At 41.3% G+C, this 22,967-nt stretch overlaps 1 protein-coding gene across 28 annotated transcripts in view; it reads left to right on the top strand.

Annotated features, from left to right (window-relative positions):
* TENM2 (teneurin transmembrane protein 2) overlaps nt 1-22,967 on the top strand; it is a 3,416,041-nt gene that overhangs the window by 3,013,834 nt on the left and 379,240 nt on the right. For 5 of the 28 annotated variants that reach the window (XM_070232953.1, XM_070232944.1, XM_014730534.3 and 2 more), the window contains exons 1-2: nt 207-1,384; nt 1,922-2,004. The exons of 16 other annotated variants lie outside the window; for them this stretch is intronic. In XM_070232953.1, coding sequence (XP_070089054.1) covers nt 1,989-2,004 — 16 coding nt within the window. In that variant the 5' untranslated portion in view covers nt 207-1,384; nt 1,922-1,988. Of the gene's footprint in view, nt 1-206; nt 1,385-1,873; nt 2,005-22,967 lie in introns of those variants that run through there. 7 more of the 28 variants (XM_070232950.1, XM_070232947.1, XM_070232946.1 and 4 more) reach the window with 4 other exon arrangements.

Below are 22,967 nucleotides of genomic sequence, written 5' to 3'. Positions count from 1 at the left end.
ACCCAAGCTATCTGAGTTGGGATGGACTAAGTCATTGGAAGTGACAGTCACTTAAAAAAAATGGCAAAACTCAGGAATGCATGTTCAAAGGAAGCTTTGCAGAGAAGCAGGTTGCTCTTTTCTCCTTGTGTTCCTGAATGAGACAACTGACTCTCCCCAAGCTGACTTCTTGCCTAGATAAACTGAGTTAACTGTGAGGTCCCGCCAAAGGTTTTTTCACTAAGCAGTGCCTGGGGCTTTCACAAAGTGAAGTCACCTCTGCCTGCCAAGCAGGGACTTTCTAGCTAGTCGTGGGGGGAAATGCATAGCCTTCTCACTACTCCTACAGAAGAGAAAGTTTCTGTCATCCTCCTACCTTCGCTGTGCCAGTGTAGAGTTCATTCTGCCTGCGCCGAAAATGCCCAGCTCATCGTGTGTTGTCGAGCTATCGACAAGAAGGGAGATGGTGGACTACAAGTTGGAGAATTGTTCGTTTTGCTGAAGAGGAGACTTGGGGGCAGAGTCATCGTTCTACTTGGCTAAGTCAGTGGTCCTCCCGTCTAGTGCTGTGACTTGGATGGGGCACCGAGGAGCATTTGTTGGGTGAGCATGATTGCTCTTCATCCAGCTTGGAGGGTTAGTCCTGGTGCCAAATGCTCCTTCCTTCCCTTAACAGCCCATTCTAAATCAATCTTCCATGAATTCATCAAAATGTGTTGGTAGCGCCTCAACTTTGCTGCTTCCATGTCGATGCCCCTGACGCAGTGAGGCCACTTGCGGGAGCTTCCTCAAACTGTTGTCTGAACTTTCCTCCCTTGAGTGTCTTCCAGCCACTCCAGGGAAAGTGTCCTTTTCCCTCGGCTCATTTGCCATCGTGGCCGTATTTCAATGTGCTCTTGGCTCCTGATAGATGAGTTGGGACACGCCTCAACGTGCTTTTGTCTCCTCTGAAAGAGGTTGAATCTGGGAAGAGAGGAGGGAAAAATATATGTGGGAACGGTTTAATTGTATCCATGAGGATTCTTAGTAATCAGGATGCCAGTGTGTGTTTTCCAGAGCCTAGAGCTGACATAAATAATGTAGCGTACTTCGCTTTGTGCAGGCTTGCTGAGGAATGCTGATGGAGAAAAAGCCAAACTGGGATCTGAAGCTCCCAGCTCCCAGCACAGCCTTTAAAATCCTTTTATGGAGCAGTAGTTTTGAAACTGTAGCCAGGGCCTCGGTGGGCTGTCTATGCCAGGAGAAGCCGACAGAAGAGTGACTTTGGAGGATCTATCTGACTTGGGTTTTGGAGAATGAGAACCTGGCGCAGCCTGGATGGCTCCAGCTAAAGATTGGTTCATTTCGTTTTGCGTTCCTAATCCCAGAAGGAATAGGACAGCTCTGTCAAGGCCCTGAAAGCCGGGTAAGTGTGCAGCTGTTGCTAACAAGATATGACTGGCCTCTCAAATATAGTTAAAAGCGTATTGCCAGCCTTTCAGAGCCTCTTGCCTTAATGGTAAGAGCCAAATGAGCTTTGCGGGACAGCTAGCCCCAAATGAAGTCCCACAGCTTAAGCGCATTTAAAGGCGAAGTGTTCACTGGGGAGAGCAAGAGGGACCACGAACGCCACAGTTCATTTGCAGGAAGGAAACAACTGTGTCTTTACGTGGGATTTTTACAGGAGGTCTGCCAAGCCAAACATCCAATTGAAGCATCTTCCAGATTTTGATTTAAAGTGTAACTTAAGCCTTGACTTGGCCACAAATGAGAGAAGCAAAGGAAAAGATGGGGGAGTGAGACGGATGGAGTAGAGGGATGTTAGAAATGATTTTCTGTTGTTAATGTTAAGGGAGAGGTTCTGGGCATTCAGTAAAAAAGACAGCTATTTCTTGCTTATACCTTGGTGGTTTAGAAAAGGACCTCAGGGAACATTTGTTTTTTGTTTCTCCTTTTGATGAAGGCATTTGGGGTCTAGAAAAGAAGATTAAAGCAGGATCCGTTTAATTTGTTTAGTTTGCCTCACAGACATGAAGCTTCAGAATGGTAAGTGTCAATTATATTCCTACTGTTTGGGGTAACTAGCTGAGAGAAGGGTTCTTGAGTGGGAGTTCTGAGCAAGGATCTGGACCTACCAAATCTGGGCTGTTTTACAGTTTTGGGCCAGTGATAGGAGCTGGTGTGTTGGCATAGAACAAACATAGATGCCATGTTCGGTTGGACTGGGAAGATCTATGCCACTGGCCCTTTAAGGGATGGTTCCTTCTGCTGTTGCTGGTTTGACAATTATGGGACCTCATTTGGAAACCAGCTTTACCCCACTTAAATTCACAGGAAAAATGTAAAAATATTCAGACAATTTCATCATAGGACATGTATATTGTTTTTCCTTTGAAGTTGCTACGTAGTTGTTTTGTTTTGCTTCCTCCATATAAAAAGTATCACCCAAATGTGTTTTATAAAACAGTATTTAGAAATTTTGTTTGTGGTAGGAGCCCTGGATGTATTACTAAAAATCATGGAAGTTGCTTGTAACCATGTGATTGCACTGGTGGAAAAGAGGCCCGTTTTTGTCTGAGCCTCATTTCTTCCTGTCCCAACAGTGCCTCTGCCTCGTTTAAGTGCTGCTTTAAAGGATTCCATCAGAACTTTTATTCAGCAGTCACAAGAGCCCCATATACTCCTCACTGCTTAAACAAATGCTTTCCCGGAGCAGAGTTGTTGTTTTTCTTTCCCTGTCAATTTCTATCACCACGGATAACAACCTCGGGTGGGAGAATTACTGAGATATCTCTAGTCCGAGATTCCTTTGGTTTGAAGGATCTGTTTCAACAGTTTTCATGCATGCCTTCCATTTTTTGGGCAATAGCATGCCCATCTGTAAAATGGGCGTGAGATCTGGTTAAAAATGTAATACTTGAGCCCTCTGGAAACCTCTCAGTCATGCTTGCAAATATCTGAAAGGAAACACTTGTAATAGAGAATTAGCTAAGGGGTTGTCTGCAAGCTGTTCTCTGCAGGCCTGAGTTTAGAGATGTTTTAAGCACCCAAAAACTCTGTTGCTTGTTGGTTTTTATTTATAAGTGCATTAGAGGAAAGTATATTTTAACTGCAAAGAGAAATACAATACTTGCAATAAACAAAACTCAGTTTTTATAACCTAAGAAGTGACCTGAAGGAATGCGAGGAATTGATCGAAGGCTGTGGTTCTCGGGTGCAAAGTCACGGCTTCATGTTTAATTTAACAAAACATTAAACATTTCATGTTTAATTTAATGAAACATTAGAGCACTAGGATTTGTCACCTTCGTGACAGAATGTCAGAACTGTGGGATAGTTTCAGAATGTATGTTCTTTCTGCAGAATTCACATATGACACTGGAAAGGTTTCACGTCCAAAGACCTCGACTTTTTTCTAGGGGTCTTTTTCTCCTCTGATAAAACGAGGAGAAGCAAAAAAAGCAAGTAAAACAACAAAAACACCACCACATTAGGCATGCACTACTAGGCTAGCTAATTTTAGGGGGCTGGTAGCAGGCATTTAGGCAAATCTATTAACATTCAGCATCAGCACAAATGCAATTGCATTTCTACTTTTTGTGCTTCTGACAAAATAAGCGTAAGAATCTTCAGGATAAGGAAAGGACGGACATTGGAACCATTTGTTAGGTGGTAAACTTTTTGTTAAACCCATCTGGATACTTTAATGAACCCTTTAAGAAAGTGTGTGAGCTATTGGGAAAAATTTAAGTAAATATATCAGTTTGATAAAGATTATTGCCAATGAGAGAGAGGAAACCCTTTGTCCTTCATTGCTTGCTGGATATTTTCTTAGTCTGGAAAATGTGGTTGGAGGTTGATAATGCTATTTTGCCTTTGGCTTGTGATGGAAAATTTCCCGTTTTGTATTTCAAAGTACTGAAATAGAGATATGCCCTACCTCTCTGCCCATATTTTGCAGATTGGTGGGGCTCTGTTTTCACCTGATGCTTAAAATGTTTAGCTCCTTTCAATGGAAAACAAGAATCTATGTTTGAGCAATGAAGGCAATTGCCAATTCATGAACCATGTATGTATATGTGCACACGTATTTAGACATTTATATGTAAATGTATACACACATACAATATACAGACATACAAAAGCCCCCCAAATTCTGCCTCCATTGATTTGAATTATCTCCTGCACCATTTCTGGAATGCTGGATAGAACACAATGTAGATTTATGCAAGTATTTTGTTTTGTGATGGCAGGAATGTGAATACCTCTCGTGTTACTATATACTCAGCCTGAATGTGCGACTTCCTTGTGCGCCTTGAAGTGGCTGAGACCAGATGCTTCAGAGAGAGAGATGTCATATTAATGCGATTCAGAGGAGCATATGGCAAGAGAAAAATCGTTATGACAGTTACTGACCTGAAGAGCAAGCAGCTTTTTTAACCTTTTAAAAAATTGTTTTAACCCCATCCTAAGTTGCAGCACTTACTTTATTTAGTTGAATAATTTTTTAAACTCTCCTCTAGGCTGAATTCTGGAATGGGGGTGTAAAAGAGTGCCCTGAAGTGCTAGAGAGCCCTCTGTCCTTGGGAGGTAGGGTGGGAGAGTGGGGAAGCCCCCTGCTGGGCAGGATGGATGGTCGGCTCCTGCTCACTACCTACTGGATCCCAGGGCTGAGATCCAGTGGGGTGGCATCCAGCTCACCTTGGACTGCCTTGAGATAGTACCCCCTGGCTTCTTCCCTCCACATGAGGAGGTCCCAGCAGAACTCACCCCAGTGTGCTGTCCCTGAAGGCCAGACATGCTCCCAGTTGCCCTGCCACACTGCCTGTTGCCTATGTGACCCCTCTCTGACCACTGTCCTGACCCATGGTTGGCTCATAGGTGACCAAGGTTGATGATGAGCTCTCTTCACTTCAAAAGGGCTCTTTGGAGCATCATCTACGTGTCTGGCGCTCTGACAGGCAGTGGAAAGAAAAGCACATGAGACATGGTCCCCACCTTGAAGGAGCTCCTATCTGTTGGGGAAGACCTGCTAGCAAAAAATGCATAAAGCTGCAGTGCCGTGGGGGCTGAGCAAGGAAAGCCTGTGCGGCCCCAGGTACCAGATGGATGCAGAGGAGAGAGCAGCCAGTCCTCAGAAAGAAGGTCAGGAAGGGCTTCACAGAGGCCTTTGGTCAAGAGAAGTAGCCTGGAAGGTTCCCCTGGAAGACATGGGGTAGGACTTTCTGGACCCAGAAAACAGCAGAGTTGGCCGATCAGGAAACTTCAGGTGCTCAGTCCAGTAAGGCTGGTACACAGGGCATGAGGAAGGCAAAAGATTAGACTAGAGAGATGAGCAGAGCCCCCACGGTGAACAGCTTTCCATACCATCCAGTCTACACCACCATCTCAGAAGTCTGAAACAGCCAGGCAGTTCATGGCAGTAAGCACAGTGAGGGCCGGGCATATCAGAACGACAGCACAGGGAGTTCTGTGAGAGCTCCGGAGCTTTACCGTTTCCATGTTTAATTCAACTTAAAAAGAAATTGCACTGGCTGCCACTGTGTGGACCAAACAATTAAATGTGAAGGTCCCAGATGGAGCCTGGGGGCTGCTAGCTTGCAACCTCTGCAAATGGACCACAGGGCGCCTGTGAAGGGATTTCATCCTCTGGCTAACTTGCTTTAAATCTGGAAAGAGGTTAGAGAGGAGCTTTTACATGTACATAAACGGTATGCTTGGGGACAAATTTTCTCCAAAATTCTACAATTTTCACGTACCTTCACTTGAAAATCGGTTGAAGAAGATTAAATACATGTTTATGTTTACATCTGGATTTATATTCACATATACATATGTAATAGTGGCTGTGTTCAGATTCCTTCATGTAGTCAAAGATTCTGGAGGTGAAATCAGAAATACGAGCAGAAATGCCGACTCTGTAGATAAAGATACACAATTAACCTGTCATGGTGAGTCTCGGCACCTTTTTGGTTAGCCCACATAGTACCTGGTTTGGGGGTTATTTCTTTGTTTTTAATTTTAATTTTCTCACCAGCAGTTTAACTTTATACCCTATGGTAATGGCAGAGATGCTCCCACTTATGTTAGAAAGCCCTAGCGGATCCCGTGGTCGTATCTTTTGAGAATGCAGCCCCTACTTGGGGTTTACTTGAGACGGTGGAAAGGAGGCTGGAGGTGACCTCCTAGACTTTGACTCCTCTGCTGCCCTGTGACCCTCCTCTGGCCCCAGGCTGGGAAGGGCTGTGCTCCTGCGCGGTGCTCTGTGGGCAGCGCCTCCCAGGGCAGACTGCTCAGAAGACCACATCCATCATCCCTTGGGCTCTTTCCTCCCAAAGGGTCCTGTCTTCCTTGTGAGTTCAGTGTCAGGCTGGCAGTGTGAAAGCTGAGACAGGGCCCGGGCTGTCTTGCTGCTTTTGAACAAGAGAGCTAGGCTTTTAGCGTTTGTTGAAGTGACTGAGCTCTCAGTGCCCTAATTTATCTGTCTGAAGGCTAGACAGTAAAACTTCTCAACTCTGTGGGAATCATGTTAATGATGATAATATATATATATATATATATATATATATATATATATATATATATATATATAGTGGCCAAGATATCAGGTCAAACTCCAGTTCCACAAACCAGCCATGACTTGTGTGTGTTCTCGGGGCTCCCACCTCACGCTCTCATTCACTTCCCAGTGCCTGCTCCCACAGAGGCCTAGTGGTCTGAGGGCCGATCACGCCCCAAGCCGGCTCTCTTGTCTCCGCTCTGCACTGATCAGGTTGTGGAACTCTGGCCCTTTCCAATGGTGTGTGCAAAAACAAAAAACAAACTAGCAAACACACACACAGACAATCACAGTCATTCATCCAAGACCTCTGTGCGGAGTAGATTTTACTGAAACTTTGGGGAAAGGGAAGAGTTTCATGTGCCAGCAATAAAAAGATCCTTAAGTGGAATATTGGGTGTCCCCATCTTAAACAGACCCTGCAGCTTGAGGAAGCGCAGTCAGCAAAGATTTATCCACTTGGGCTCCAGCTCCCTGCCAAGTCGCCTTCTGCATCTCTCTCTCTTCTGACTGGCCAGAAATTCAAGTGTTTCTCCCATTGTGTTTATGCAGAGCAGTTCAGCACTCTCGCCTCTGCCTCAAAAGCTGGTGCCCTTGTCAGTATACAGAGGACGGAAGCCAATGTGTTTTGGGCTTAGCCCTTCTCCTGGTCCTGACAAACTCTGTAAGAAGAAGACAATCGTGTAGAGATGTATTTCCCCACAGGTATGAATAATACCATTTCCCATCACCAACCTCCAAGCCACCAAGAAGCAACAAGTTAAGTTTTTAAGTAAGAGTTTTCTGACACACAGGACGCTATTTTGCTGTGCTTTTCAACATCTGATTGACTGAACGATCGCTTACAGATGCAGTGTGGCCAGGGGCGAAGAGCACAGACTCTTCCCCTTACCAGCTGTGTGACTCTGAGCAAGTGACTTAAGTTCTCTGACCTCCAGGAAAATAAGGGATAATCACAGTCCCTCCCTGTTAGGCCTGTTATGTGATTAAATGAGATAATGCGTGTGAAGGCGCTGATCTCTGAAGCTGGCACATGTCGTTCTTATTTCCTTTGCATGTACTCAGTTTCATCTTTTCATTTTGATCCAAATTTCATGATAGGATTTTTTCCTTCGATTTCCAAATTAATTTCAGTTTAAGTTGGTGGGGTGCTGGGATTCTGGCACAGGCCGGCTCAGAGCTCACCGCACCATGTGGAACTTGGCACGCAGTGACTGGCCCTCCTCCCTCTTCAAGAAGAAGAGAGCGATCCTGCTGTCTTCCTCCAAGCAGGCTTTTGGTTTAGTGTCTGTTTCTCTGCAGTGTCCTTTCTCCCTTCTGCTCTTTTAACCAGGCAGCTAGCAAACCCGAGGTGCTTCAGAATAACTGCGTTAGCAGAACTTTTTTTCCAAACAGAGTGTTACTAGAAACACAAACACTCAGAATTCTCTCGTTCGCCTTCCGTGGCAGAGAATCTAATTGTTTGCTCTTGGTTTGAGTCCTTAGAGGGTGGGGCTGGAGGGGGGCAAGGAACAATTATTGCAACTAAATTTTAATCAACAGTTTCAGTAACAATATTGAATTAGAAAGTTACTAGCTACTAGTTAGAGCTTGACTTAGCTCGTACATGGACAAATCAGTCATTCTGTGATGATTAACATCTATTCAGAACAGAGAATGTATTATGGGTACTAAATTATCATAGGAATTAATGCAGTCTTTTTAAAGGGCTTAAAATATGTTAATAAATACAGTATTCCAGCACCTGCAGCTCAGGAACCAAAGTCATTAAAGATGGATATAATTATATTTATTATTGCAAGGATCTGGGTGGGAGGAAAAACAGTTTAATGAGCATGAATGAAACGGGTTCTTTATTTAAAACTTCTTACCTAAAGAAACTGTTCCCTTTAAGGAGTTATTTCATGGAATCATTGAATGAGAGAACTATACAAAAAGTAAATCAGAGACAATAATTTTCTAACCTCTGGGCAATGACTTTCAGGAGTCCACTGGGGACATTACAAAACTCTCCACTCTCTTCGCATTTGACTTAACATGGGATTCACCTTCCCCTACTGTGCCTGCTACTTCTCCTGCTTCAGTTTCCACCACCTTCCCATTCATGCTCTACCCAAGAGCCACGCCCTCCTTACGGTTTCTCAAACATACCCAGCTCTTTCCTACCTCAGGGCCTTAGCACATGCTTTTGCCTCTGCATGACATTTATTTTGCAAGAGTTCATTAATATATCGCCAGGCTTTGTCCTAATCAAATTTTAGTTATTAGCTGATTTAATCCTTGCAACAGCCTAGTGGACTAGGTCCCATTATCATCCTCAGTTTAAAGACAGGAAAATGAGTCAGAGAGAGGTTAAGTGCCTTGCCTGGGGTCCTGCTGACTTGAGATCTTCTCTTCACCACAAAGTTCTGCCTCTTTTTAGGGTGAGCTTCTACCATCCCTCAGATCTCAGCTCAGATGCTGTCCTTGACACCTTTATCTAAAGTCACCCCCCTCCCCATTTATCTCTTTCAGGATCCAGTTTATCCTTTGCAGTGTGCATTACCACCATTTAAAATAATTGTATACATGTGCATGTACTTTTAGTTGTCATCACCCGTCTCTGGCACTGCTCATGTCCATGAAGGCAGCAAGTGTTTTTGTCTGAAGCTGTATCTTCAGCCCTATTACAGTAACTGACATTTAGTAAATACTGAATGAATATTTGTTTAATGGGTCCTTGAACTCATATGTTCACCGTTTGCTGTCTGTAGCCAGAATAAATGATATTTTTCTTCTATGTGTCTGTCTATCTGGGTAGAGAGATGAAAAATAGATGAAAACATAGATGAAAAATATTAATATTTTTACAATTTTTCAAAAAGAGGGTAAATCTCTTTTTGGGATTAAAATTTTTCTTAGTCGATTGATATAAAAATGAAAGCTTAGTATAACCATTTCTATATTAAATCTGGATCCTTGTATGTAAAAGGTTGGGGATTGATAATTGAGTATAACTCCTATTTGAAAGTAGAGAATCAGAGAACCTGGGAGGAAAAGCCACTTGCTCCAGGTAGGGAGCTGGCTAGGACAGGGTTCAAGAGCAAACCCTAGTGCTCTTGGCTCATGGTCTAAAGTCCCTGTCACTTAGGCCACCCAGTCACCTAGGCTGAGAGCATCAAGAGAAACCCATCAGAAACGGAAGAGCTCTTTCAGACTGACTGGTGCTGCTGCTGAGAACACTGTGCTTGGCAGGTCAGGAGCAGTAGATTGAAGTTCTCTTGTTTTCTTAAATCTTGGGGGTGTTCGAGGTGAAAATTGACTGTCTGCCTATCTTCGTGGAGAAACGCATTTGAAATGCTATTTCCTGTTATGAGGTGGAAGAAGAAAAATAAACAAACATGTGTGGAAGTAAAAATGGAGGCCCCAGAGCTGCGCATGGTGCCGAGAGTAAGATGCCAGCCTTAGAGAAGCTGCCTCATTTTCCTGGTTTGCCAGCTTGTTGGGAACATGATCTGGCTACCGAAATCCCAAGACCATGATTCTTTACCACTTCGGAGCCATGGACCACACTGAGAATCTGATTGAATTTTGGGGCTGTGTTCTCAGAGAAAAGGAATATCTACAAACATGAAACATTTTGCAGATTATTTCAGGGAGCTTATGGACACTTTTTTGTCCGTCTCATGGATCTCTAGAGGCCTGTGGATTCTAGTTTAAGAAGTTCTGGTAACACATAGCACATAATAATATTAGTTAATTATAATAGCTAATATTTATTCAGCTCTTATGTATCAGATACCTGACTAATTGTGTATATATATTTTTTAAACTTAATCCTGGTTATATATATATATTTTTATGTATAATTTATATTTATATAAGTTATATATGTTTATTTTAACTTAACTTATCACAATCGTTCCCACTTTACAGATGAGAAAACTGAGGCTCAGAAAAGCTAAAGAAGTTAGAAGGTATTGGAGATTAGAACCCAAGCGATCTGATGCCATAGCCACACAGGCAGGCACAGAACATTTGCATAAAGTAGGCTTTCACCAGCTTGTATGTAATCCCATGGTAAATCCCATGGTATAAATAAAAGCTAAACGAGAAACCTTCAGAGTGTCCTTGAGGGCTCCAAAGGGCTAAGGACTCCCTACTCCAGGTCTTTCTATTCCTCATGGAGGTGCAATCGGCATGGTTCCGGGATATCTCCTCTTTCCAAGAACTGCCCTCTATCCTCCTACATATTGGGGCACTGGAGTTCTTAGGGGCTTGACATCCTTAACCCACTGGGCTGGAGGTGGCAGTTCTTGTGGTTTTGTTATAGCCTGTATTCAGATTACTTCCAATTTAAGAACGTCTGCCGTCAAATGGGCAGATGGGGCCTGTCTGAATGTGAAACCCTCTTAGGAATATTCAGAACCAACTGGATTGTCAACATACTTGATAAGAGGCCATTAGTATGAGGTGTGTTCAACTATTTCTTGCTTTCCTCAAGAGAATAAACAGTGAACCCATTGGAAGTTGCTTGAGAATGTTCCTTTGACCATTTCTTCTTCTTTCATTCTTTTTTAAAGGAAGTAGAAGTCATTTTTGTTTAGGCATAAGTCTTATTTATCAAGTTACAACTAATAAATTTAATGGATTTCTATATCTCTAAATGTTTCTTTTTCATTTATTGGCTTTTATCTAGCTATCTTATCTTATGTAATTAATTTCCTAAGCACCTGCTTTGTTCTAGACCCCTGCCTGGGCACTGAGAATGAAGCAGTGAATCAGGTATAGCCTCTGGCCTCAAGGCCCTCACAGTGTAGTAGGAGAGCAGCACACATAAACACACCAGCATCCCATGTTGTTGTGCATGGTACAGCATGCAAAGGAGAGAGTGGTCAGCTCATGTTCAAAACTTCGTGGCTGGCTGCAAGGACAGATTTAGAGAAGCAGCTAAGAAAACTATATTCCCTAGAATAAGAATTCTCAACCATGAACAGGCATCAGAAGCCCCTAGAGGGCTTGTTAAAACACGGGTGGATGGGCCCCAACCCGAGCTTCTACTTCAGTGTGTCTGGGCGTCAGTCCCCCAATCTGCGTTTCTAACAAGTTCTCAGACAATGGTGATGCTGCTGGTGCAGGGAACGCACTTTAAGAACCACTTTCGTAGCCTTTTCAGAGGAAAGATAATACAGAAAATACTCATTGTTGTTTCTAGGTTTTTATCCTCTTAATTTAAAAGTATTTCATTTCACCCTCTGTCTTGCTCAATGTTGTGAGTTTCCTTATGAATACGTGTGCTTCTGTTTCTCCTTTGAAATTGTAGCTCAGTGGTGTTCTGAAGCCTTTCCTTTTTTTTAAGTACCTGACTTTGACCTCTCGTAGGTAGGAAAAACAGGATACTAAGAAAAATGACAAGACATTTATATGAGTTATGACCTGTATACATTCTTATGATGTAGAGTCTGTGGGTGTGAATTTATTCTGAAGCTCACTCTGCGGAGAGTGCTGCTTCTCACAAAATACTCTGGACCTGTGGGTGGACCATTAAATGAGGAAGGTAGTCAAATTTCAGACGCGCTCCAACACATCCTCAGGTCCTTTCAGATCCTATAGAGCCTACATTATATTCCTAGAGGAGGGAAAAAGAGGGTCAGAGACAAGGAGGCACCCAAGAAAGCCTAAAACAGTGACAATACTGCAGCCTGTGCATAAATGGAGTCACATTTTTGTCTAAATGCAATAGGAAATATGAACTCCTGTAAGAAAACAATACCAAGTTTCTACATTAATGATCCTTTCTCTTTTCCTTTATTCTTTTGGTCCATTTTGCCAGGAAATGAGAACCTTGCGGACAGAAAGATCATCATGTGTCAATCCTTTTACAGCAATTTTCCTAACAGTTCTTTCAGCTCTAAATGCTTTTAAGCATCTGTCAGTATCATATAATAGTCTTAATGGGAGGGGAAAACAACAACAGCAACAGTAACAACTCGTTGCTGCATAAGAATGCAGTGAGTGGTTCTCTCCTTCCCGGACCGCAGTGAAAATGATGTTTCCGTCCATATGTGGATTTCCACATGCAGCTGCATAGTTATTGTTTGCACTTAGACCTTAAGTTGTCTGTAATTTTTATGTGTGTAGGAATGATGCCAATTGAGAGAGAGAATGGACCAAAAAGAATATTTAGCATCTCAGAGATGAGACAAGTCAATAAACAGCTTGATTACTAATTCATTCAGGAACAAAAATAATGGCTTTCTAAACTGAAACGACCAAATCCGATAACTAACTGTTTGTCAGGGCAGTAATAATGGTATTTGTATCTCTTTTAATTGGCTTTAACCTTTCCCTTCATGTGTGCGGTATTAAAAAATTAAAGAGGAAAGTATTTAGAGGCATAGATTTACGGCACTGCATGGATTACATGCTTTTAATGAGGTCAGGACAATAAACCATCTGAGCAGAACCTGCTGCCCAATGATGAATTGCTCCCTTTTACAATAGATAGACTACAGTGAGTGTGTGGGCACACGCGCATGCTCACAGCCTCATCTGTGTAGACCAAGTGATTCTCAGCTTTGCTCTTCAGCTAGCACAGGGTGTTTCCAGTTACAAGGAGTGTCAAGAAATTTTCAGAATACAAAACTGCAACGTACCATGTGAAGAAGTGAAAGTTGCGGAACAAAATGTACAGTGTTTACGTAAGATGTTGATTTACGTGTGTCTGTGCATGAGTATATATGCAAGGACAGAAGGAAGGGAAGGGAAGAAGGAAGAGAAGAAGGGAGGAAGGGCGAAAAGGAAAGGAAAGAAAGGGAGGAAGAGAAATATAAATAATCCGGAAGGAGCACACAGCCGTGTGCTAGAAATGGCTTGCTCTATCCTGTAGGGCTGATTGTGCAACACCCTTTCTCAATTTCATCATATTTCTTAGCTTCAAATTGTAGGTGGTGAGAGTATTTATTCCCCAAAAATAAGCAAGTGCTGCAAACCCGAGCTTTTTTTCCTGAGGAGCCAAATGTTAAACTTTCATCAGCACACTGCTGGACACATGAGAAACCTTTCAGAATGGTTATATCTAGCAAGTGGGTTTACTAGGAGAATGAGGGATAGATGAAGCAAGAGAGATGGGAATGAGAAACAAGGCATTTTTCCTCTTTATTTAGTATGGTTCTTTATTACTTGAAATTTTCATTAAGCATTTATTTTGTAACATTATGAATATTAATAATTACTGTTAAATATTTTACTTATTTTAAAATGAGTCCACAAATATCATTAAAACTTTTCTAAGATGTAGAAATAAAACTAATCACTTTTATTTTGTAAGTCAGGTACAAAGTATTTTTACAAGGAAAAGCAATTCAGACAAATGATAGAATCAATGGGTCAAAGGACTTAGGACTCAGCCAGAAGTATATCCTTTGAAGGTGAAAATGTCCCCAATCTCCCAAATGAAAAGGAAAACAGAAGCACAAAGTTGTAATGTCGATCGGTACAGAAGAGTGGAATGTTTGCTGTCAGATCCCATCTCACAAGGAGTTCTAGTGAAGAAAACCACATGGTAACTCCAAAGCCCATCTCCTCACATTGTCCATTGATTGACCCATATCTTATCAGAGCTTTTACCTAATCAGCAGCCTTGAGTTCAGTGTGAAACATTGCTAATAAAGAGAAAGGCACTCCACTCCAGATAATAAAGTTGCAATCTCACTGAAAACATACCATCCATGTGGGCCAGCCAGTCCATCACCAAGAAGAAATGTTGACACTTCCTTTTTGCCGCTTGGAGAAGCTGAGCTCTCCAGCCAGCCTCAGTAAAGGGCAAAGTAAAGACGTCTCATTGTTTTCCCCTCCTTTCCAAATCCTTGTCATTTGTCTCAGTTGTTCTGTCTCCATGACAGCTACCAATTCCAGGTGACATCCTACTTATGACCTAACTGCTCTTACAAATGAAAGCCCCATTCCTAGAAGCTCATGCCTAAACTGTTCATGAAAACAGATGCTTGATTTTGCGAACATGTGTTCATTCACTCAACAAATGTTTCTATGTGCCAGGCACTGCGTTAGGTATGGGGATACACTGGTAAACACCTTAGACAAGGACCTTGCTTTCATAGAGCTGACATTCCAGTCAGTGGAGACAAATATAAACAGATAAACAATAAAAGATACTGGAGTGTGAATAATATTTGAAAAACATGAAATAGGAGGTGTGATAGAGAACAACAGGTAATTTATATTCTCTAGAAGAGCTGGAAGGAAAACATTTTTGAGAAGATAAACTTTGAACTGAGAAGTGAATGACAGGAGGATGCCAGGCATATGTAGATCTTATTACAAAATGTATATCCTAACTGCTCTCCATGGGGATTTTTCGACACCCACTGAAAGTGCACCCACTTTTAAGATAAAAGGCCAATGAAGGACAGATGGTAGATGCTTTCTTTCTTTCCTAGTAACGATTTCAAAGCAAGCTCAAGTCTTCACTGCTCCAAGTACTTTTGAAAAATGTTCAAAATTGGGGTAATTTGTATTTATGTAGCTGATTTCATATTCTTAAATATTCCTGAGATTATTTACTGGTCACTGTAGTGGGTAGCACCATTTCCATGAAAGAAAGAAAAATTGGGCCATCATAAACTGAGATGTCATAAACTGTGACATCTCACAGTTGTAAGTGGCTGTACAATTTCAGCAAAGAGACAGTGTGTTGAAGGGGAATGCATGTAGACTTTGGATCAGTGTCGCTCTGAACATGGTATGGACCCTCTCTGAGCACTCAGTGCCCTCAACTGCAACATGGGACTATAAAAATGCCCACTTCGTAGGGTGATGGTGAAAACTGAATGAGGTCATGTCTATAAAGTGCCTGGCTCAAAGTAGCCTAGAGCTTCCTTTTAGGGAAGTTTCTGGAAATATTGCTGAACTATGATTCACCAGAGTGAGACTATCGTTGCATGGGGACAGGGAGAGCTCATTCTTGTCCCGGATTCAGTCTTTCTGTTGAATGCAGAGCTGCAATTTGGGACTTGATGCTGTAGCAAAGTTTTCCTGGTTGGGCAAGAAAATTGAGAATGCAGCTGTCATGCTTTTAGGATGAAACGGAAGACAAAAGAGGCATTAGCATTTGGGTTCTCAGCAAGAGAAAAGCCATTCTTTTAATCCTTCTTTAACTCATCTAAGAGTTCCCCTCTGTCCTTCCTCGACTTCCTTCCCCTTTTCTCTTGCTTCTTTTAGTCCTTTTTGGTTCTCCCTAAAGCACCAGAAACAAAGCTTGGAACCAACTGGTCAGTCTCCTTGAATCCCATGCCGTGTGATTATACATGCAGTTTGTACAGGCAAGAGCATTGCCTGAGAATAGAATTGTAAGGACATGCATGAGTTCTGACTCTATTCCTAGGGGTAATGGAAGCTGCATATGAATATAAAAATCAAAAATCAAAAAACTTGAGAGAAAAATAAGCATGACAGAAGAAGCAAGATAATGTTTTTATGTTTTCACCTTTAATTGACTAAAAATATCAATACTACCGAGTCCTCGGTCAATCTCCCCAACCCCCTCCCCTCTTTTTAATGGGAGCAGGGAGGGGGTTGGGCAGAAGAGTGCTCAGCGAATTGATAAAACAATGTCACCCCTGGGGAGTGCAAGTAGAAGCCTAGAAAGGGCTTTACTTTTCATTTTAAACAGATTCTTGTTGTTTGATTTTGTTGTGAATCAGCCTGCACTACATTTTTAAATGAAGAATGTACCTTTTTCAAAACTAATGAGAGCGAGAAGAAAGTTACTTTCTACACAAGATAGCTACGTTGTTTTTAAGTAAGTTTTATTAACAAGTGACAATTACTTTTTTATGATACATTTAAGATAGTGAATTATGAATGACTAAAAATCCCCTCCAGCCTAATTGAGAACCATTATGTCTGGTAATTGCCACTGATTTCTGCAAACAGTCATTTTTCTCTGGCCTATTAACATAATTTGAATTTTTAATTGCCCTTTATAATTGTCTGCTGGAGTTCACAAACAGTCCCTTCACTGAAGGGTTTCAGACCAGGCCCTACCCCCAGAGAACTCGAACTGGAAACATCTAAGACCACTTGAGGACACTATTTGAACTTTGTGGGCTGTCAAATTGAGGTGGCAGCCACTGTGACAAATGTGACATATTTTTAAGGACCCACCCAGCTGTGGCATAATACATTTTCAGACTTTTGCATCTTTGAGTTTGCCCGCTTTCTTTTGAAGTTACTTCACCAAAGAAAAAAGGAATGCCACACTTTTAACAATTTAACCAGGACATTCATCACAATGCCTTATCTATTGAACTGTGATAAGTATGAACATTTTGGAAGAAGAGAAGAACATGTCCCATCATGGCCATTTCCTATAGGATTCGTGGTATAATTAACTCAGTGACAGCAGAATGGGGGCAGAATTCCCAGTAAGGATACATATATATCTTAATATAAAAATATACTTTTATATATATTATATGTAGTAATATTATGTATTAAGTATACATATATGTGTATATGTATAATAAGGTATTTCTATATATTATTATAACAATATTATTATACATTAAGTATACATTAAGATATACATGTATGTTTACTGGGAATATTTATAAACTACAAAAGCACCTTATGATCATTTTTTTAAGTTGAGTGAATTCAGGAAAGTACAAAGAGAAAAATGCAAAGAAGAAAATTAACTATAATCCCAGTAATAGTATATGTTATATTCATGTATAAGTTCATATATATGTATAAATAGTGTTTATAATATATTTTCTCACATGATTTCATATTCTTCTAAAATATTATTTTTAAGGACTATGTATGGTTCAATGCATGGACTCACCATTGGATGTTTAGGCCTGCCCCTCCTGTTGGGTATTTAGTTTCTCAGTTTTACCATTACAAAAAAGTGATAGCGTGACCTGCCTTGCACGTTTTGCAAACATCTCTGATAATTACCTCAAGACAATGTCTTAAACGCTGAGTGACTCAAGGGTATGAATGTACTGTTGCATCACCCTCCAAAAAAGTTGTATTGTAATACACACTCTCATCAGTATATGGGAGTGCTGAATTTTCCACACTTTTTCCAGCATTAGATGTTAATATTTATTAAAAGGTTGGTCCAGGTGCAAACTTAAAAAAAAAAAGAAAGAAAAAGCATCCCATCATTCTTTAAAGTTGCACTCATTTGATCAATAGGAAAGTCAGACATTTTTTAACCTAATTATTATGTGTGCGTGGATGTGCATTTGTGCAATCCGTGTTCATCCCCACCCTAGCCATTCTTCTATTGGGATGTACATCTTTTTCTTATTGACACAGTCAAGATTTTAACTTCTTTGTGATTGTTTAAATCTCTGGAGATAGCTCTGCCTCAAAGCCACCAGATAGTCAGTGCCAAGACACAACAGACTACAGGTTGGAGCACACAACTAGTTTCGGTGCTACCTGAAGGAGGGCTTGGTTTTTTCTGCCACCGTCATGTTCTTACGCATTTGCAGTAAGTGGGAAGGAATAGCTTGTCTCTCTATGAAACATATGAAACCCTACAAAAAGCTGCCACAGGGGTATCTATGGCTGCCTTTGCCTCCCCTTGATTGCCCCTTGATTCTCATCGTGTTTGCCCTTGAAAAGTCCCAGTGAAGCCCTTTGCAACCTGCACCTAGTTTAGTCTTGGGGTAAATAGGAAAGGCACATAAGAAATATAGACTTGAGCCACTAGTCTGAAATACTAAATCACAAGCAATTGTCTCCACACAAGTTTGTTACATCTGACATAAAGCAATGTTTAATCAATATGCGGACGATGAATCTGAAGCTTAATGACACCAGAGGAGCCACAGAGATGGTCAGCAATTCCGATGTGAATATCTGATTACAGAGTCAAATCCGTTTCCAAAATTGGAAGCTCCAGGGTCCATTTAAGTACCTTTAAACAAAGGTTTGTTCCAGCTGAGGTATTTATGGGATTTGCTACGGCAGCCAATTTGCTGGTGCAGGAGGAAGCCCAAAGCTGAGACATTTGTCCTGCTTGAAAACTGTCAGTGCTATTTGTATGAATGCCTTCCAAGTGGCCATGATTCTTCATAACTTTTCGGACAAGTTCAACAGGGACATCAAGGAAGGGCGCTAAACTAATTCCTACATGGAAGCTTCCAATGCTCAATGTCTGCTTGTGACTCTGAGGGAGACATTTATTACAAAAATAGCAACAGTTGGTTATCATTCCTGACACATTCCATGCTTTCAAATTGAAACTAACAATCTAATTGCTCTTATTTCTCTCGCCTCCCCCCGAGAAACTCCAGCGGTGGCCCATTTTTCCGTGATTCCCATCTCAGCCAGTTCTCTCAGCACTTTGTCTCAAAGTTGGTTTACTCAGAGAAGGCGGTGGAAAATCTGCTTTCTTCATCACCTAGGCAGAGAGAAAGAGCATTGTATAGGTTTAAGGTAACCTTATGAACCAAAGTTTCAACCATTAACTTGGGCGCTTTCTTTTAAAGCTCAAATAGTACCTGAGGACTCCTTTGAGGAAGTGTGGTTTCCTTTGAGGAAATTTATAGATACTTGATGGCTGAGAGCTCAAGATCTGGAGTCAGAAATTGGTTTGAATTCCGGGTTTACCACGTTCTAGCTTAAAGATGTTGCAGCGCGTGCAGGGAAAGAGGCTTGTTGTTGGAATTACATGAAATGACATAAGTATACAGTGCACACTCAGTAAGTGTTTCAGAGTATTGTCATTATTGTTATTCAGACTTGACAGAAATTATTTTCTTCAACACCCAGGACGTCTAAGGGTCAGGCGTTTATCTGTTTTCACCATTTCTCAGTGACGTCTGCGTTCCCAGCTGATTCCTGCGGGCCCAGTCCCATTTTTATGTGGAAATTGAAAGGAAAAATACGGGAAGACGTAAAAGATGCCAGGCAAATCTTTGCCCCGAAGCCAACTGTTTATTCAGCTCATTCAACTAACAAATAATTTCACTGGTGATTTATTGTTTTCCTCAGTGAAATTTTCCTTCATACATCCATAATTAAAAAGGATACAGAGCAAGTAAATTGGTGAACCTGTCATAGAACATTTGTTCGCATCGAAAACCAAGGCATCATGGCTTTTAGGAAAGAAAAATGAAGAGGTTAGATAGGACCTCAGATATGGGTTTTTTAACCGACTTTTATGTTAGAAACGAAAGACTGTGTGTGGGGGCGCGCGCACGCCAGCACGTGTGTGCTTAAAGAATTGAGACCAAATATAAAGTAAATGTAACACCATGTCCTCCGACATGATGGCCTAGTTTCCGTCGATATTGGAAATAGTCCCCTTTTTAGCAACGAGCACATGCAGTGTTTGTAGTTTCTTTTAGAGAAAGAATCCTTTTTTTTTTTTTACTGACAGGAAAATTTCCCAAGGTTGGTGAAGAAATTGAATTACCTATTTAATTCACGATACGTCCTTATTTAAAGCAGATCCAACAAACACCTTGCCCATAGGAAGGGCTAAAGGAACAATAGGCAATCATTTGAATCGTGGAGCCTGACTGCAGAGAAAGAAAAGTTTAACTCCCACAGAGAGTTCAGAGAGGAAAAAGCAGAGTTCCGACCCTGACTTTTACGCCAAGCTAACAAACAGCTTTGGAATTCTATTGTAAAACGTGATGCATGGATCTAATAACAATGCTTTAAAAAACATTATGGGAGAGGAATGATGGAAGGAATTAAAGAAAGACGTGTATTTCTCCCTATGACTGAATATCGCTCTTTAACCCATTCTACTCACATAGAAATGAACTTGATACCAACTATATGCTTGCTCAGTTCGTCCAGGAGCACCTCACACCTCCCACCCTCCCGCCTCTCCCCACCCGCATGTGAACTGAGAACCCCGATAAATCAGCAAACGATATAGAAGCCTCATTAAGCCTCCAAGCAGAGCCTGGTCTCACAAGAGAATAGCATTTTGAAGAAGACAGAGAGTAACAGCAGATATAATCACAAGGAAGAAAAACACCAGAATACAAGAAGCATCAATAAAATATACCATGCCCCATTAAGGACCTCCTCAAGATAAGAGGCTCAGCGTCACAGTGAAGATCACAAGTGAATTAATGTCAAAAAAAGAATGTTTGGTCTATCAGGCTATGTTAGACTGGGTTGAAAATCACTTCCGCCCAGGGGACTGTCGAGCTTTCCCAGCCTCCATTGGAGGGGTAATTGTGCCAGTGACTCTGAATGCTGCAAGGATCCTGCCACATCACTTTTCTTTGCATAATACACCAAACTTGTTGGAGCAACCATGTGCCACCCAGTCAGGCTGGCCGTTCACTTGAAGAACAGTCAACTTTATTTAAAAATTGTCGTCTTCATTTTTGTGAATGTTTATTTTGATGCAATTTCAAAATTACAGAAATAATGGAAAGAACACCCCTTACCCTTTATCAGTTTGCCAATTGTGTATATTTGCCCCACTTGTCCTTTACTTTATCACTCTCTCCCCCTTCTCTCTCTCTCAGTATCTCTTTCTCTCTTTCATGCACACACTTTCATATTATTTTTTTGAACCAATTAAGAGTGAGATGCCCCCACATCAAGCCAATTTACCCCTGAATACTTCAGTGTGTTTTTCCTAAGAACAAAGACATTTTCTTATATACCCACAGTGCAATTACCAAAACACAAATTTAGCATTGATATATTATCTTATCCTCAGTCCATATTCAAATATCAGCAATTTCCCCGAGAATGCTCTCTTTTCCCGGTCCAGAGTTCATTTCAAGACCACACATTGAATTCTGTTTTCATATCTTTTCAGTCTCAAAACAGTTCCGTGGCCTTTCTTTGTCTTTTTTGATTGTGATATTTTTTATCTTTTTATGGGGGTGCTATATACATATAAAGAGGTACATGTCATAAATGTACAGTCTAGTGAATTTTCCACTGATGAAACATACCCATGTTACCAGCTCCGGAGCAAGAAATGGAACATAAACCCACCACCCCAGGAGCCCTCCTCCGCAGCTCACTTTTATTGTGCATGCTGGATAACCAAAAGAAACATGAATTCCTCTTGACCAAATTCAATGCTTTCATCCTAGAGTATCTCATGATTATGGCTGTAAGTTTTACTGCTCTACCAGCAGCCCAGACATCTTGCTGCCATCTCAGACTAAGAAGTGGGGAGGAGGGCATTGCTGTCTGCTGTGCCAAGCGTTTGGCTTAATGAACATTAGACAGAGGGATGATTTTGTTTATATTCTCAGATCAGAGCTTATCAAATTGTCTGTGATGAAGGACCCTTTTATCCTCCAATTCTTCAGGGACCCTTTAAGGAAGACACTCCTATGCATGCACCACATATGACTCACCATGGCAAGGTTGACCTCACCCAAACTGGTCTATGACCTGTTTCTGCTGATCAAGTGCTCCATCATGGCAACGTCAAGTTGCTGTAAAAGTTCCTAACATTTGCTCTCAACTTTGGCATTTCTATCATAGGACACTGGCTGGATGGCTCATGAACAATAATTTGAGTAGCCCTGGGCTAGGGGCAGTGAGCTCCTGTCATTTAGAATTCAGCTGGCTTTTGTCCTAATTCACCAGCCTGTTTCAGGCCGCCATCAAATGCCTCCTGCATAGCATTAGTCTCAGTTTGTAACAGTATTTTCATTTTTGAGATTATTTCATTGGTATCTAATATCTGACCCGGCTCTAGCCTCCATGAAACAGAGACTCCCTTGTTTTTGCCCACCATTGTGTCCTCGGTGGTGCCTGATGCATAATAGACCCTCAAGAGATAACTATTAAAGGAAGAGTAAATGTATCAATAATGATTTCTGCTAAATAATGAAACAGAATAAGACCATGGGCTAACCTGAGATATGTTTGAGCCCGGTGAAACTGCATTTGGTGTAAAAGGATAGGGATCATTCTCGCTCTGAGCATGTAAGGACATTTTGTTTGTTTGTTTGTTTGTTTGTTTGGGGTTTAAATGGGAGAAATCACACTCTTGAAAACACCAAACTGTGTCTTCTGTATACATAGTATAGGCACTTACAAAGAATCCATTTGTAATTAATCATTTTGAGAGCGTGGCACTACTTTAGCAGTTAAACTGCATGTTACTATTTTCAGGAAATTCTATATTTGTCCAACTGTATTTCTTTCTTTGAACATCGCATTTAGCCAGGCCTCATTTCAAAGTGTTTTCTTAACATTTGCAGAGGTGGGGGTGCAAAGTTATATTTTACTAAACAACCAGAGCCAGATTTATTCAGGAAAACAGAGATTATAGATGGTTTGCAGGAAAAAGAAGGTTTTGAAAACAAAACCTGAGAGCAGATTGTTTTCTAGGACTCCAGCTGGCTCAGCTCCTTCCTCTCCACTTTTTTCTCCATGAGTATACTGATAACAATAATAAAAGTTTATATTTGACTCAGTAACAGTGGGA

This window comes from Equus caballus, chromosome 14, assembly GCF_041296265.1.
Source record: "Equus caballus isolate H_3958 breed thoroughbred chromosome 14, TB-T2T, whole genome shotgun sequence".
In the NCBI taxonomy this organism is placed as follows: Eukaryota; Metazoa; Chordata; class Mammalia; order Perissodactyla; family Equidae; genus Equus; species Equus caballus.
This window is presented reverse-complemented; position numbering and strand designations above follow the sequence as displayed.